The 17,079-nt window shown below is 39.8% G+C and overlaps 1 protein-coding gene across 1 annotated transcript in view; it reads left to right on the top strand.

The window, feature by feature from the left end:
* Positions 1-5,555: 5,555 nt before the first annotated feature.
* The window catches only part of MARCO (macrophage receptor with collagenous structure), a 47,768-nt gene continuing 36,244 nt past the window's right edge, over positions 5,556-17,079 (top strand). Inside the window, exon 1 of the mRNA XM_053598215.1 lies at positions 5,556-5,712. Coding sequence (XP_053454190.1) covers positions 5,613-5,712 — 100 coding nt within the window. The 5' untranslated portion in view covers positions 5,556-5,612. The remainder of the gene's footprint in view (positions 5,713-17,079) is intronic.

The following is a 17,079-nucleotide window of genomic DNA, read 5'->3' as shown; positions in this document are numbered from 1 at the left end:
AGACAAGAGATGAAGTGAAGATAGGTATGAAACAGTTATTTGAGAGAATGGGTTGAATAAAGACTATTTTGTACTATTGCCAGACTGGATTAAGGTTCATTTGCAGTTCATGTCATAGCATTAAAAAGATACCCTTCAGCATCTTCACATGGTTTTATCCAGTGACATTCTGCTTCATGGAGGGTTGGGTCTAACCAGGATTGTAGGTTTTGTCAAGTGGGTATGATGAAGCAGAAGAGAGACAAGGAGGTTAAGGGTATGCGCCAGGATATGATTATAATGACTGATCATAATTAAACTAAGTAGGAGAATGCGGACACGAAGTAGATGGTGGGCAGTGGGAGCATACCAGAGCCATAGTTAGTGGCCATTAGTTAGTGTGCTAGTGGAATGAGCTGGAAAGACAGGAGGTGTGGCCAGAGAGTGGAATGGATGGGTGAACAATTAGGAAGGATCTACAGTTACTAAAAATTACAAGATAGGGTGTAACCCTGGGAGCATATGAGTAAGGGAGGGTGACTAGCAAGCTTATTGCAGGAGATAAGGTTTAGTTTTAGTTTCTGACTAGCACAGAGCTTGGAACATAGTAGGTACTAGAAAAAACAGCTGTCGATTGAATGGGGTAATGATGGACTACTGCGTCTCCAGCAGCTTTGATTGACTTCTTGACTTCTCTGTTCCATCCATTTGCTCTCAACCCAGGACTGGTCAGGCAAAATTGTTTTAGATCAATGAGAATTAGCACAGGTGACCCTTAGCACAATTGCAAAAACTGCAAAGTTTCTAATAGTAGCCCTTGCTTTTCTTTCAGTGCACATTTAATACTTTCTAGGGCAGAGACCTCTACGGCCTGAGTGCTTCCACTGTGTCCTGTTCCCACATCTCATCCCAAACTACCCTAGGAAAGGAATAACGCTGCTCATTTACACTGTGGTGTAAGTTTCTGTTTCCTCTCCTTGCAGGGAATGCATTTTTATATCATGTTTCTAAGTGGGGGAATTAAAGGTTTGGTCCCCTGTGAAAATATTGCAGGTGTCAGAAAGGGAGGGCATGGTGTCTGAAGTCAGGAGAACTTGTGTTTCTGAAATCCGATCAGGAAGGTGGCTGCCTTCTTGGCCTTTTCACGTGGACACTGGCTGGGTCAGTGAAAGAGTCTCACTAGAGACCAGTTTGCTTCTCTTTTCTTTCCTCTATTCTCAGAGCACAGAGTGCAGTCCCGACTCAGCAGCAATCCTAACATATGTAAGGATCCTAATCACAGGCAAGACAGAGTATGGGTGGCCAGTCCACACCTGTCACTCGGAAGAAAACCAGCACTGTCACAGTCCCATTCCAATGGCTCTCAAAAGCCAAAAGTTGGACTAAGGTCCAACAACAATGATTCTTTCACTTTTGTCTTTTAATTTCTTTTTAAATTAACTTTATTGAGATATAACTTATATACCATAAAACACACACATTTCAAATACAAAGCTCAATGAGTTACAAAATGCATTGAGTTCTGAAACTCACTGAGTTACAAAACTCATTGAACTTTATATTTGTTCAACATGAATGAGATGTTCCACCTACAGAACATCTCCATCACTCCCGGAAACTTCCTTTGTGATTCACTGCGGTCAGCCTCACCCTGGGACACCACAACTCTGTTTTCTGACAGTATAAATGAGTTTTGCTTGTTCTGTAATCCCATATCCGTGGAATCATAATATATGGCCTCTCAGGTCTGGCTTCTTTCCCTCAGCATAATGGATTTGGAGATTCATCCATGGTGTGCCTTATTTCTTTTTATTGCTGAGTAATATTCCATTGGATGGATATAACACAATTTATTCACCTGCTGATGGTCATTTGTGTTGTTGATTTTTCTTTTTAATTTTTAAAATAAATCAGAAGTTCTTGGGCTTCATTAAGTACCAGGATCTGATACAGGCCTAGTCACATTGGGGGACCATTAACATCATGCACAACTGGCTGGAAAAATAAAGGTAATAGATAGATTTTTTTAACATGTGTCCCCTATACATTTTCTTTATCCCAACCTCTCTTTCCCATTGTCTCTGCTCACGGATTCAGGCAGATGACAGAACAGATGCATGATAGGGACTCTGAAACTGCCACAAAAGTTCAGTTTACCTAGCTGCTGTAGGTTAGTTCATTTCAGACACTTAGCTTTCAGTCCATGGTTTTTCTATCAGGCATTAATTAATCTGGTTACCACAGTTTTAAGCTGGAATAATATCGCTCAGGGGTTCTTTGTGGTGATCTGCCAGGCATCCCACTAGCCAAATTAACTTGAAACCCACTAGTTGATAGAAAATCAAGCTCAGTGGAGGCCACAAGAGTGGCCACACCTACCTGGGACACCAGCCCCTGACTCCTGTCTAAAAAAGCACCGTGAGCCACTTAACTGTCACTTCAGATAACATCAGAACCTATACTGGGCCTCTCTGAATACATATTTAAACACTCCAATCCAATTACGTGCTCTCTGCTAAAAACTATAAAGCCAGACTCTACATTTCTTGAATAGCCTGTTCTCCAAATGCAAGTCAACCACTTCATTTGGTGAAGAGATGGTTAGATATGGGTTCCTGGGGATAAAAGTGTCTCAGTAGGACTTAGGAAAAGGCTGTACCGTACTTGCTAAATTGTGTATCTTGTACCAATGGAAGATTTGAAGGATTGTTAAGGGTAACGTGGACAATGCTGGAGTCTTGCATTATGTGCTGACTTGATGTAAGGTGCTATTCTACATAAAGCCCTTTGGTTTACAAATGTGCTTACACTTTCTTCACTCTATGGGCAGACATGGCACCTCTTGTTATCCCATGTTGTAATGGGGGTGCTGAAGCCGAGCTAATGCGAGGGCCAAGACTAGGGTGAATATGAGGAGAGTCATCCCAAGTGCAGGGCAGGGTGGAACCCTGTCCTCATTTAAAACATTGATATTTTTTTCATTATATAATTTTTGCATTAACTTTGATTATTAAAAATATTGTATTAAAATATTGTTAATATTTACCTTGATTACTGACTCTTTTGCACTCAAGCTAGTGACTAACTTGCCTCATCCTGGTCCTGGCCCAGAGTCTCAGGCTCTGAAGAGTGAATGGATTAGCTGGAATCCATTCATTGCGTGTGAAAAAGACATTAATACAAGCAATTTCATATGGTTCAAGCTAATGGACTCTCCTAGGATGGAGTAGGGAGGGCTCTCACAGATTTCTGGTGCTGTCAGTGAGAGCGTCATTATTCTGCTCAGGGTTTCTGGCCTGCTGCACATTGGAACCACCTCAGGGACATTCATTAAAACCAGAACCTCAAGGTTCAGGTGGGGAACTGCTATGTGTGTTTTCAAAAATCCCCTCTAGTGTGAAATTCTTGGTTACCGTGCCTGCGTTCAACCAGAATTAAGCCAGGCTATCCTGGCAGGGGGTTCTAGATTTGAATTCTGATGCCAGCACTTCCTAACCATACAATCTGAGGCAAGTTACATGTTATTGTGGGTAGTGAGTAAGGCAAGTAAATGTCTAGCACAGTGTTTGTTGTACCATTAAATCCTGGATAAGAGTTAATGCTTCTGTGAGCTATTACTTTGTGCAGAGGTTCAGAGAACTTAAGTAGATTGACTCAGGTCACGCAGCAAGTTAATGAAAGAGTTAAGTTTGAGACACACATCTGTCTGGCCTCATTTTCAGAGCTAAAACAACTACCCTTGACATCCACTAAGTGGTCCCTCCAAGAACAGGGGCCCTCCACAGTTAGCCCACAGCATTTTCCAGTAAGCCCCCTCCCCATCCCCAAAAGGATGAGACAGAGCTGATCAGGCAGAGCCAGGGGCAGGGCAGGGAGACACCGCCAGCCCAAGCAAGAGTTCCTTTGCCTGGGGGAATTTCCCTCCTGGAATAGGGGGGTCAGGGAGGGACGCCCCAACTGCTTTGATCATCAGGCCCTACCCACCCAAAAACTTCTGGCTGGAGCTGGCAGCCCCTTGTACTTCCTCTTTTCCAGTTTTCTCTTTTAACTTATTCTGTGCTGGCTTCTGCTCTAAGTTCTCTGCTAAAACCAGTCACTTCCTGAATATTGAAGTTGTGGGCTCCACAAGGGACCTCTGCCTTGTGAGACACTGCAAGGAACTCCCTTCTCTGAGTTTCATTCCCTTTTCACTTTCTGCCATGCCACAGGCTGAAGAAAGTGACCTAGCCTGGCTGGCCTCAGGCCTCATCTTCTGGCACCTCCCCACCTCAGCTCTTAACCTTGCAAATAGACCATGCATCTGTGGGTCTCCTGCCCCAAGCTGTCCCACCTTTGCAAGGCTAAACCATTGTTCTTCCTGCCAGGAGGGCCCCTTCCTTACCTTGATCCCCAACAACCCCAATCATCCCTTTAAACCCAGCTCCAGCATCTCCTTGATTCTGATAATAAAGCTTCCCAGGGTAGTCCATCCCCTGCCTCTAGACCAACTCTGTCCTCTCAAGTATATCAACCATTGCTGCACTTCAAAGCAGTTATCTGGAATTTAGCTGAATCCACATCCATCTTGTGCTATTTCTCCATCTCCCTGGCAGCCAGCAGGTCCACAACATCTCTAGTGATAACAACAATATGACCAAGGTTGTCCTAGCTACTTTACATACTTCTGTTCATTCAATACAATTACTAAAATCTTCCTTATCTTACAAATAGGAAAGTCAAGTACTCAAAGCTTTAATGACTTGCCCACGGCCACACAGCTCTTATGTGGAAGAGGTGGGATTTGAAGCCAGACCTTCTAGCTCTTAGTGTCTATGCCTTAACCACTGTGCTATTCAGCACCCCTGGTAGGGAGGGAGGACCGTGAGGGAGGGAGGAAAGAGGCTCCTCCTCTCAAGCAGCTAGATCCCTCCAGGGCTGGGAGCTGGAGCAAGCACACATCTGCACACACACACAGATACGGAAAACGTGGGAAAACTGCAGAGGAACATATCATTAAGTGCTAAGCTATGTGCTATACAGCAGAGCTTTTCAAATTTTAATGTGTACGTACATCACCTGAGGATCTAGTTAAACTGTAGGTTAGGATCCACTCTGACATAGTGGAACCTGAGATGGCATTTCTAACAAGTTCCCAGTTGCTGCTGATGCTGCTGGTCCTGGGACCACACTTAGAGTAGCAAGGATGAGCTCAGGGCCCAAGGAGGTGGGAGAGGGAGATTTCAGTAGATTGGAGAGGTCCTGGAACAGCGGGCTGGGTCTGGGACAATAGCGAGGCTTGGATAGGTAAAGGGGAGGGAGAGAAAGGCCTGCCCTGGAATCAGCCTGCTCTTGGCTCTCAGGGGCCTGAGAGCAAGGGGGTGGTTTCACGGGTCCATAACATGTGCCCCCAAACTTCCTTGACCTCCCCCTTAATAAGCAGGAGATCCATCTGTGAATAGCTCCAAATGAGAAATGTCCAATCCTGATGTGCCAGGAAACATTTTGCAAATTCAGAAATCACAGCCAAAGGGAAGTTCTGTGAGATCTACAACTCGCTGTGGTGGTTCAGTGGGAAGGATCATTCCCCAAGTGGTTCCTCCTGAGGAGAGTGTTTCTGCTGACTCGAGGACTTTGGCAGTCTATAAAGCTTAGCAATGGAAAGTAAGGAAATTCTCAAGGAGGAAGAGTTCTTGGGTAGCGCCCAAGAACGAGCAGCTTTTGAACAAAGTTCGATGGAAGTCTTCGAAATCAATGGTAAAGTATTATTCCCCCAAATAATAGAATTGCCCAGGGATGTATGTTTCTGTTGGTGGGATATAAGAACAGAAAACTTGGTAGAAAGTCTAGGTTTGCACTATTGCTGATTTTTCCACCTAACCCTTACCTAGTATGTGCCTGGAACGCTTCGATTTGGAATTTCTAGAATGTTAAAAATAGATACTGTATCTTTAGCTTATCATTAGCTCCACAATTCCTATAAATCATATTTAAATATTTTCCCTTGGATAGATGCCAATGCTTATTAAATGCTCCCCTTTTTAGAAAATAAGTATCTTCTTCTGACACACAAGCTGTGTGATGAAATGACAAAACAGGGGCATTGAAAAAGTGCTATAAAACTGAAACCAAGTGCCACATAATTTTCTAACGCAACTTTTAAAAAATTCTTTAAGGGAATTCTGTTGTAACTGATGTGCTAAACAGGAAACACTTTCTCCATTTCACATTGGCTAGGATGTTTTTGGTTTGTCTTAGATTAAACTCGGGTTTTTAAAATTCAGTCAACCCTGTCGTCTTTATTTTTGCACTCAGTGTTACACAAGTGATGCATTTTTAAAATCTTCTAGAATCTGTAGGAAAGTCATGGGTGTATTTGGCTTCCACAGGCAATCTTTGTTTTTGTTTTTGATACAGCGTCTCTCTCTGTCACCCTGGCTAGAGTGCAGTAGCACTCTATTGTCAGAGCTATTGTCATAGCTCACAACAACCTCAAACTCTTGGGCTCAAGCGATACTATTGCCTCAGCCTCCCAAGTAGTTGGTACTACAGACACTCACCACTGTACCCACCTAATTTTACCTTTTTTTTTTTTTTTTTTTAATAGAAATAGCATCTGACTCTTGCTCAGGCTGGTCTTGAACTCCTGAGCTCTAATGATCCTCCCATGCTAGGATTACAGGAGTAAGCCACCACACCCAGCCTTCGACAGGCAATCTTTTATTCCTTATTTTAGAACATTCTCTTAGAATCATCTTGCAAGATGAGTCGTCATTCCCATCCCTAGGTTTTTCTGGAAGTTGTCTATGTGGGAACAATGGTATCTCTGTCCCCTGCACTGAGTATCCCTCTCCTCCAGCATCTGCCCATGTAGGTCCCTAGCTGAAATGTATGGGGCTACAAAGATGAAGTGTTGGGGCTCTGCCTCTAGGAATTTACAGTGTAGTATCAGAGAAAGATTACCAAATGTAATCTGTCTGGACCTCAATTTCTCTGTTAGTTCAGGCTTCACATCATTCTTCAAGACATTTTTTCCCCACTAATTTCAGTTTGGATAGAGGTGACCCAAACAAAAAACAACTAGAGAAGTTAAGGGTTTTGATGTGCTTTGTTTCAAAATTAACATTAACCATTGGCTCTCAGTGATGAGCCTAACTATTCCGTATTTTTGCTATAAGGTGATCCAAAGAGACTTTTAATAGACCTTACTCCTGAAATCCATTCATGTTCTGTCTTGCTGATGTGGCTGTTATCACATCATGTAGGCGTTCTGACTTTGTTCTCCATTTTGCCAGTATTTCTAAACATCTTTAAACATCTGGCTTTACTATAGAGGATTGTTTGGTGTGCTGATTATTTTTTTTAATAGATTCACAGACAGTTGCAAAAAAATGTACAGGAAGGCCCTTCTGACCTTTTCCTACTTGCCCCAGTGGTAACATTTTACATAGTTAGTACAATACCACAGCCAGGAAACTGATATTGGTGCTTCCTTTTAGTCTCCACTCACTCACTTGAGTTTATGACTATAATTCCTTGCTAAACAGCACCACACACTCTTCACCCGCCTGCCCAGCAATCGCTAATCCCAGACAACCACTAATAAGTTCCCCGTCTCTATCACTGTACTCTTTCAGGAATGTTACATAAAGGAATTTCACAGTATGTAACTTTTTTTTACATTGTATAATTCCCTTGAGACCCATCCAAGTTATGTCTATCTGCAGTTGATTTTTCTCACTGTTGAATAGCATTTCATGATAAGAATATGCCACAGATTGTTTTTATCCATTCACCCATTGAAGGATATTTGTGTTGTTATTGGGGGCAATTACAAATAAAGCTGCTATGGACATTTTAGTAGAAGTTTTTGTGTAAATTTTCATTTCTCTGGGATAAATGCCTAAAGTACAGTTGCTGGATTCTAAGTGTGTGTTTAGTTTTACAAGAAGCAGCTGATGAATTTTCTAGCAAGACTGTACCATTTTACACTTCTGTCAGCAATGTGTAACGGACCCAGTTTCTCCGCACCTTGCCAAAATTTGGCATTATCCTTATTTGTACTTTTAGCCATTCCCATAGGTGTGTACTGATAGCTAACTGTAGATTTAATTTGCATTTTCCTAATGACTAATGATGTTGAATGTCTTGTCCTGTGCTTATTTGCTATTTGTATGCCCACTTCAGTGAAAGATCTTATCTTTTGCCAATGGATTAATCAGATCATTTGTTTTTTTCCATTTCTTTTTTTTTTTTTTTCTTTTTGAGACAAGAGTCTCACTCTGTCACCCTGGGTAGAGTGCTGTGGCATCACAGCTCACAGCAACTCAAACTCTTGGGCTCAAGTGACCCTCTTGCCTCAGCCTTCCGAATAACTGGGACTACAGGAGCCCATCCCAGAGCCCAGCTAGTTTTTAGTAGAGACAGGGTCTTGCTCCTGCTAAGGCTGGTCTCAAACTCCTGAGCTCACACAATCCATCTGATCTGGCCTCCCACATTGCTAGGATTACAGACGTGAGCCATTGCACCCAGCCAAGAGTTCTTTATATATTCTAGATACAAGTCCTTTACCAGACAGGTGGTTTGCAAATATTTTCTCCTAATCTATAAATTTTGTCTTTATACTTATAACAGGGTCTTTTGCAAAGCAAAAGTTTTTAATTTTTATGAGGTCCAACTTAATTTTTCCTTTCATAAATTATGCTTTGGTGTGAAATCTATGACCTCTTCCCTTAGCCCTAAGTACTGAAAATGTTCCATGTCTTATTATAAAATTTTTTATAACTTTACATTTTCCGATTAAGTGCATGATCCATTTTAAATTTATTTTTGTATAAGGCATAAGATATAGCCAGTGTTTCTGTTTTGTTTGTAGCTCCCTTGCTCACAGACTATTTGTTGAAAGGGATATTCTTAATTTCAGCCATGGTTGGGAAAATTAGTGTGTGTCTATTTTCTGTGTTCTGTTCTGTGTGCAAATGTTTTAGACTACACAGAACTTTTTTGTAATGCTTGAGTCCCGGCTATTGGTGTAACTGTCACCCAAATAGTGTTCATAGCACCTATTAAGTTGTTTTATTTCCCTTTCCTCCCACTCCACCCTCCCCGCCCCCCAGGTTGATTTCCACTGAGTTTTACTTTTCTCTGTGCACATGTGTGCTCATCACTTAGTTCTAATTTAATATTGAATACATGTGGTGTTTGTCCATTCTTGAGATACTCCACTTAGGAGAATGGTCTACAAAAAGTATTAATTCATTTTTTATGGCTGTACATATACAACATTTTATTAACCTACTCATGAACTGATGGGCACTTGAGTTGATTCCACATCTTTGCAACTGTGAATCATGCTGCAATAAACATTCGAGTGCAGGTGTCTCTTTGATGAAAAAGCATCTTTTCCTTTGGGTTGATACTCAGTGAGATTGATAGACTGAATTGTAGTTCTACTTTTAGTTTTTAAAAGACTCCTCATATTGTTTTCCATAAAAGTTGTACTAGTTTGCAATCTCACCACAGTTTATGTGTTCCTTTCTCTCTGGGTCCACACCAGCATCTATTGCTTTTGGACATTTTACTAAAAGCCATTGTAACTGGGGTAAGGTGATATCTCATTGTGGTTTTAATTTGCACTTCCCTGATGATTAGTGATATTGAGTATTTTTTTAATTTTTATTAACCAATTGTCTTCCTTTTTTCCTTCCTTTTTTCCTTCCTTTTTTCCTTCCTTCCTTCCTTCCTTCTTTCCTTCCTTCCTTCCTTCCTTCCATTCTTTTTTAGACAGAGTCTCAAGCTGTCACCCTGGGTAGAGTGCTGTGGCATCATAGCTCACAGCAACCTCCAGCTCTTGGGCTCAAGTGATCCTCAAGTGAACCTCAGTTTTATCTATTTTTAGTAAAGACAGGGTCTTACTTTTGCTCAGGTTGGTCTCAAACTCGTGAGTTCAAGTAATGCACTTGCTTCAGCCTCCCAGAGTGTTAGGAAGACAGAGCTTCTTTTGAGAAGCTTCTGTTCATATCTTTTTCTCTGTGTTCTTTATTCTGTCCCATTGATCTTTGTGACTATTTCTTTACCAATACCACACCGTCTTGATTACTGTAGCTATACTATAACCTTTAATGTGAGGTAGACTTATTCTTCATTATTGTATTCTTCTTGTCAAGATCAAACTATTATAGGGCCTTCGCCTTTTCATATAAATTTTGTTTCAGCTCATCCATGCCACCAAAACTCATTGCTCGGATTTTGGTAAGAATTGTATTACATCTATAAATAAATGTAGAGAGAATTGACTTCTTTACTATATTCAGGCTTACAGTCCCTAAATACGTAGGTCACAATGAAAGTTTTGAGAGAGGCTGTGTTATGCTCCATTATTTCACTTCCAAGAAACACAGTCAACAGCCTTCTTTCTGATTCATCATGCAAGTTTCGATTTGCTCACCTGACTGGTGTCTGTGGGAGGGCTTCATTTGTTTCCATCTGCATCGATTTTACGTTTCTTGATTTTTATGTACCTCCAAACGTTCATAATGACCTACCTGCAGTATCCCTGTCCATTTGTTTAGGTCTTTGATTTTCTTAAAGTTTTGCAATTTTCATCATATAAATCTTGTTCATGTTTTGTTAGATTTGTATCAAAATATTTCATTTTTTTAGGAGTGACTGGCAATACTATTGTTTTTTTTTTAATTTAATTTTATTTTTTTATAGCTTTCTTTTTTTTTTTATTGTTGGGGATTCATTGAGGGTACAATAAGCCAGGTTACACTGATTGCAATTGTTAGGTAAAGTCCCTCTTGCAGTCATGTCTTGCCCCCATAAAGTGTGACACACACCAAGGCCCCACCGCCCTCCCTCCGTCCCTCTTTCTGCTTCCCCCCCATAATCATAATTGTCATTAATTGTCCTCATATCAAAATCGAGTGCATAGGATTCATGCTTCTCCATTCTTGTGATGCTTTACTAAGAATTATGTCTTCCACTTCCATCCAGGTTAATACGAAGGATGTAAAGTCTCCATTTTTTTTAATGGCTGAATAGTATTCCATGGTATACATATAGCACAGCTTGTTAATCCATTCCTGGGTTGGTGGGCATTTAGGCTGTTTCCACATTTTGCCAATGGTAAATTGAGCTGCAATAAACAGTCTAGTACAAGTGTCCTTATGATAAAAGGATTTTCTTCCTTCTGGGTAGATGCCCAGTAATGGGATTGCAGGATCAAACGGGAGGTCTAGCTTGAGTGCTTTGAGGTTTCTCCATACTTCCTTCCAGAAAGGTTGTACTAGTTTGCAGTCCCACCAGCAGTGTAAAAGTGTTCCCTTCTCTCCACATCCACGCCAGCATCTGCAGTTTTGACATTTTGTGATGTGGGCCATTCTCACTGGGGTTAGATGATATCTCAGGGTTGTTTTGATTTGCATTTCTCTAATATATAGAGATGATGAACATTTTTTCATGTATTTGTCAGCCATTCGTCTGTCATCTTTAGAGAAAGTTCTATTCATGTCTCTTGCCCATTGATATAAGGGATTGTTGGCTTTTTTCATGTGGATTAATTTGAGTTCTCTATAGATCCTAGTTATCAAGCTTTTGTCTGATTGAAAATATGCAAATATCCTTTCCCATTGTGTAGGTTGTCCAGGTGGCACATTTCTAAAACTGATTGAAGCTATCTATGACAAACCCACAGCCAATATTTTACTGAATGGAGTAAAACTGAAAGCTTTTCCTCTTAGAACTGGAACCAAACAAGGTTGTCCTCTGTCACCTTTACTATTCAATGTAGTGCTGGCAGTTCTAGCCAATACAATTAGGCAAGACAAGGAAATAAAGGGAATCCAAATGGGAGCAGAGGAGGTCAAACTCTCCCTCTTTGCTGACGACATGATCTTATATTTAGAGAACCCCAAAGACTCAACCACAAGACTCCTAGAAGTCATCAAAAAATACAGTAATGTTTCAGGATATAAAATCAATGTCCACAAGTCAGTAGCCTTTGTATACACCAATAACAGTCAAGATGAGAAGCTAATTAAGGACACAACTCCCTTCACCATAGTCTCAAAGAAAATGAAATACCTAGGAATATACCTAACGAAGGAGGTGAAGGACCTCTATAAAGAAAACTATGAAATCCTCAGAAAGGAAATAGCAGAGGATATTAACAAATGGAAGAACATACCATGCTCATGGATGGGAAGAATCAACATTGTTAAAATGTCTATACTTCCCAAAGCAATCTACCTATTCAATGCCATTCCTATCAAAATACCAACATCGTACTTTCAAGATTTGGAAAAAATGATTCTGCGTTTTGTATGGAACCGGAAAAAACCCGGTATAGCTAAGGCAGTTCTTAGTAATAAAAATAAAGCTGGGGGCATCAGCATACCAGATCTTAGTCTGTACTATTGTGTTTTTAATTTTGGTTTCTGCTTGTTTGTTGTTAATGTATAGAAATGTGATTGATTTTTATGTGTTGCTCTTGTATCCTGTAACTTTGGTGAACTCACTTATTAGTTCGAGGAGTTTTTTAGTAGATTCTTTGGGATTTTCTATGTAGATTGTGATGTCCTCTGCAAATAAGAACACTTTTATTTCTTCCTTTCCAATCTCTTGCTTTATTGCGCTAGCTAGAATTTTCCAGTATTATGTTGACTAAGAAGGCAAAAGCAGACATTCTTGTCTCATTTTCAGTCTTAGGGAAAGTGTTTTATTATTAAGTAGCTTTTAATATTTTGTAGATACTTTTTTTTTTTTTCAACTTCTGGCCAGGGCTGTGTTCGAACCCACCACCTCAGGCATATGGGGTCGGCACCCTACTCCTTTGAGCCATAGGCGCAGCCCTAGATGCTTTTTTCTTAAATTGAGAAAGTTCTTTATTTCTAGTTTACTGAGTTTCTACTCTGAGTTTATTATTTATTATGAGTTATGATTATGAATTATAATTATGAAGAGTTTTAACATGAATTGGATTTTTCTAAGTGCTTTTTCTGCATCCAATTATATAATTTTTCTTCGTTAGCTTGTTGGTCTGGTAGATCATATTGATTAATGTTTAGATAAAGAACCATCTCTGCATACCTGGAATAAATCCCACATGGTCATAGCATATAATTCTTTTTGTTACATTGCTTGATATGATTTACCCATTTTTTGTTGCTGACAACCATTTTGTCAAAATTCATGGGAGATATTGGTCTTTAGTTTTCTTTCATTCTTCCTTTTTTCCTTTCTTTCTATTTCCATTTTGTTTCTTCTCAAAGTATAGTTTTTCTTCAGTCCTCAAGGACTGCTTACAAGGGCTTTGGTGGAAGCCCTGGTGCAGCATCTGCAGCTCTAAATTTGGGTGGGGTGTTCAGTCCGGCTGCCAGAGAATGGTTCCTGACTACATTGCTACCTTGCTATGAATAGCACAACTCACAGAGAAATGTAACTTCACACAGAGCTTGGGAAGCACATACGCATCGAAGACATTCGTTTCAGAAATATCCCCGATGGCTGCAGCCTCCAGAATGCTCCAAATGACGAACTTCTGAATAGCTTTGTTTATAGGCATACACTGGATGCAGTTCATGCAGCGAGTAGGCTGCACATGGCCATGGCTCTTTTTGGCACGACTGTTGTTCCTTTCCTTTATCATCTTGGAAGCAAGGATGTGAGAGCCTTTCTTTCCTTCCCTTCTTTCTATCTTTTCTTTCTTTCTTTTCTTCCCTCTCTCCCTCCCTCCCTTTTTCCCTTCCTCCCTTTCTCCCTTCCTTTTTTTCATCTTTCCTTCCTCCCTCCCTTCCTTCCTTCCTCCCTCCCTTGCTTCTTTCCATCCTTCCTTCCCCTTCCTTCCTCCCTCCCTTCCTTTCTCTCTTCCTCCCTTCCTTCCTTCCTCCTTTCCTTCCTTCCTTCCCCTTCCTTCCTCCCTTCCTTCCTTCCTTTCCCTTCCTCCCTCCCTCCCTCCCTTTTTCCCTCCCTCCCTTCCTTCCTTCTGTCCTTCCTTTCTCCTTTCCTCCCTTCCTTCCATTCTTCCTTCCCCTTCCTTCCTCCCTCCCTCTCTTTCTCCCTTCCTTCCTTCCTTCTTTCCTTCCTTCCTTCTTTCCATCCTTCCTTTCCCTTCCTTCCTCCCTCCCTCCCTCTTTGATTTTCATATTAGGATAATTCTGACCTCATCAAACAAGTTAGAAAATGTTTCTTCCTCTTCTATTTTCTAAAACAGATTGTGTAATTGTTGGTGCTAATTCTTCTTTAAATCTTTATTGAGATACTCTAATAAAACCACCTGGGCCTGGGCGGTGCCTGTGGCTCAAAGGAGTAGGGTGCCGGCCCCATATGCCTGAGGTGGTAGGTTCAAACCCAGACCTGGCCACAAAAAGCGCAAAAGAAAAAAAAAAATACAACTGGGCCTGGATATAGCTTTTTTCAGAGCTTTTAAATTAAAAATTAACTTAATGGGTATGAACATTCAAATTATCTATTTCATCGTCATCAAGTTCTGGTAACTTATGCTTTTCAAGAACTGGCCCAATTTCTTTAAATTGTGAGCATAAAGTTAGTAGTGGTATTTTCTTATTTTCTTTTTAATGGCTGCAGGATATGTCATCATAGCCCCTTTTTCATTCCTGATATTGGTAATTTGCATCTTCTTTCTTTTTTATCTTTGTCAGTCTTGCTAGAGGTTTATTAATTTTATTGATTTATCCAATAACTTTTGTTTCCTTGATTTTTCTTTTGTCTTCCTATTTTAAATTTTATTAATTTTTGTTCTTATCATTATTCTTTCCCTTTCCCTGGATGATTAGAATTTATTTTGTTCTCTTTTTCTAGTTTCTTGAGGTAGAAACTCAATTTTTTGGTTTTGGGCCTTTAAAAATGCTTTTAGTGTAACTTTTCAGTGCTATAAATTTCCTTCTCAGTGCTGCTTTAGTTATATGCCATAAGCTTTGATGTGTTGTATTTTCATTTTCATTCAAATATATTTTTTTAATTTTTGAAAAATGACAATGAATTATTTAGAAATACTTTTTAAAATTTTCCAAATGTTTATAGATCTTCCTATTGTCTACTTGTTACTGACCCTTATTTTTGTTGCATTGTTATAAAAGAGCATACTCTGTTACTCTGTTCTCTGATAATTATTTTCTTCCTTTTTTTTTTTTTTTTTGAGACAGAGTTTTACTATGTTGCCCTCTGTAGAGTGCTCTGGCAGCACAGCTCACAGCAACCTCAAACTCTTGGGCTTAAGCAATTCTTTTGCCTCAGCATCCCAAGTAGCTGGGACTACAGGTGCCTGCACAACACCTGGCTATTTTGTTGTTGTTGTTGTCATTGTTGTTTTAGCAGGCCGTGTCCGGGGTTGAACCCATCAGTCCTGGTGCATGTGGTTGGTGCCCCAACCACTGAGTTATGGGCGTGGAGTCTCTGATAATTACCCTTTTTTACATTTTGTCTGTTTTATAGAACCAGGGTATAGTCTCTTTTGGTCAATGTTACATGTATTCTTCAAAAGAGTATTCTTCACCTGCTGTTTTGACTTGTAGTATCCTGTAAGCGTTCATTAGATCCTGTTGGTTGATGGTGTGGTTTCGTTTTTCTATACTTTGATGATTTTCTATCAATTGTTGAGAGTAAGGCATTAAGTGCACAATTATAATTGTGGATGTTTTGGCCCAGCACAATGACTCATGCCTGAAATCCTAACACTCTGGGAGGCTGAGGCAGGTGGATTGCTTGAGCTGCCAAGTTCAAGACCAGCCTGAGCAAGAGCAAAACCCCATCTATACTAAAAACAGAAGAAAACTGAGGTAAGAAGATAGCTTAAGCCCAAAAGCTGGAGGTGGCTGTGAGCTATCAGGACACCATGGCACTCTACCCAAGGCAACAGCTTGAGACTCTGTCTCAAAAAAAAAAAAGTTGTGGATGTGTCTATTTCTCCTTTCTGTTATATCACTTTTGCTTCATGTATGTTGACGTTCTGTTACTTCATTGCTTATGGAGCATACAGTTGCGTTGTACTATTTAATCCAGTTTGACAATATCTGTCTTCTGGTTGGCACATTTAGACTATTTATATTCAAAGTAATTATTACTATTTTAGGGCTTACAACGACCATCTTATTGTGTGTTTTCTGTTTTTTTTCCTGTGTTTTCTATTCTTCTACTTCCCTTTTCTTACCTTCCTATGGATTATTTGAACATCTTTTAGACTTTCATTTTGATGTATTTATCATATTTTTGAGTACATCACTTTGAATAGTTTTTAAAATTGTTTCTCTGAGTACTGCAATATACACACAGAATTTAACACGGTCTATTGACATCACATTTTACCACTTGAAGTCAAGTGTAGTAATCTTCCATTTATGTCCTTTAACCTTTTCTACTTTTAAAATACAATCGTCTTAAGCATTTCCTCTACATACACTGAACACCACATCAAAAGGTATTATGATTTTTGTTTTAAAATTCAAGTGTGATTTTAAAAACTCATGAAAAAAGGATAGTCTAATACACACACACGCACACACACACATACATTAGGAACATATATATATTCCTAATTTTACCCATTCTATTCTTGTCTTCTCTTTTTTAAATTATAGGTCTTTTTCTATCATCATTTCCTTTCTGTCTGAGGAACTTGCTTTAGTCATTCTTTGAAGTCAAGTCTGCCAGCAAAAAATTCTCTTCATTTTCTTCCATCTGAGAATGTCTGTGTTTCCTAGAGGATATTTTCATTGGCAATAGAATTCATGGTTAACAATTATCTCCTTTCAGCACACAAAATATGTTGTGCCACTTACATCTTGTCTCCATGGTTTCAAATGAGAAATCTTCTGCCGTTCAAATCAGTACTTCTTTATAGGTAATGTGTCATTTCTGTCTGGTTGATTTCGAGACTTTTTATTTTTCTGCACATTTTTAATTTTCTCTCTCTTTAGATTTTTTTAGACTTTTAACCATGATGTGCCTTCGTATGGATTTCTTTGGATTTGTCATGGTTGGGATTTACTCACCATCTTTAACTGTGGGTCCATGTCTTTCACAGAATTTGGGAAATTTTCAGCCATTTAAAAATTTTTTTTCTTTGTCTCACAGTTTTTCTGAAGCCTCAGTGATATGAATGCT

The sequence above is a fragment of the Nycticebus coucang genome, chromosome 7 (genome assembly GCF_027406575.1).
Source record: "Nycticebus coucang isolate mNycCou1 chromosome 7, mNycCou1.pri, whole genome shotgun sequence".
Taxonomy (NCBI): domain Eukaryota; kingdom Metazoa; phylum Chordata; class Mammalia; order Primates; family Lorisidae; genus Nycticebus; species Nycticebus coucang.
Note: the sequence above shows the minus strand (reverse complement) of the source record. Positions and strands in the feature narration are given on the sequence as shown.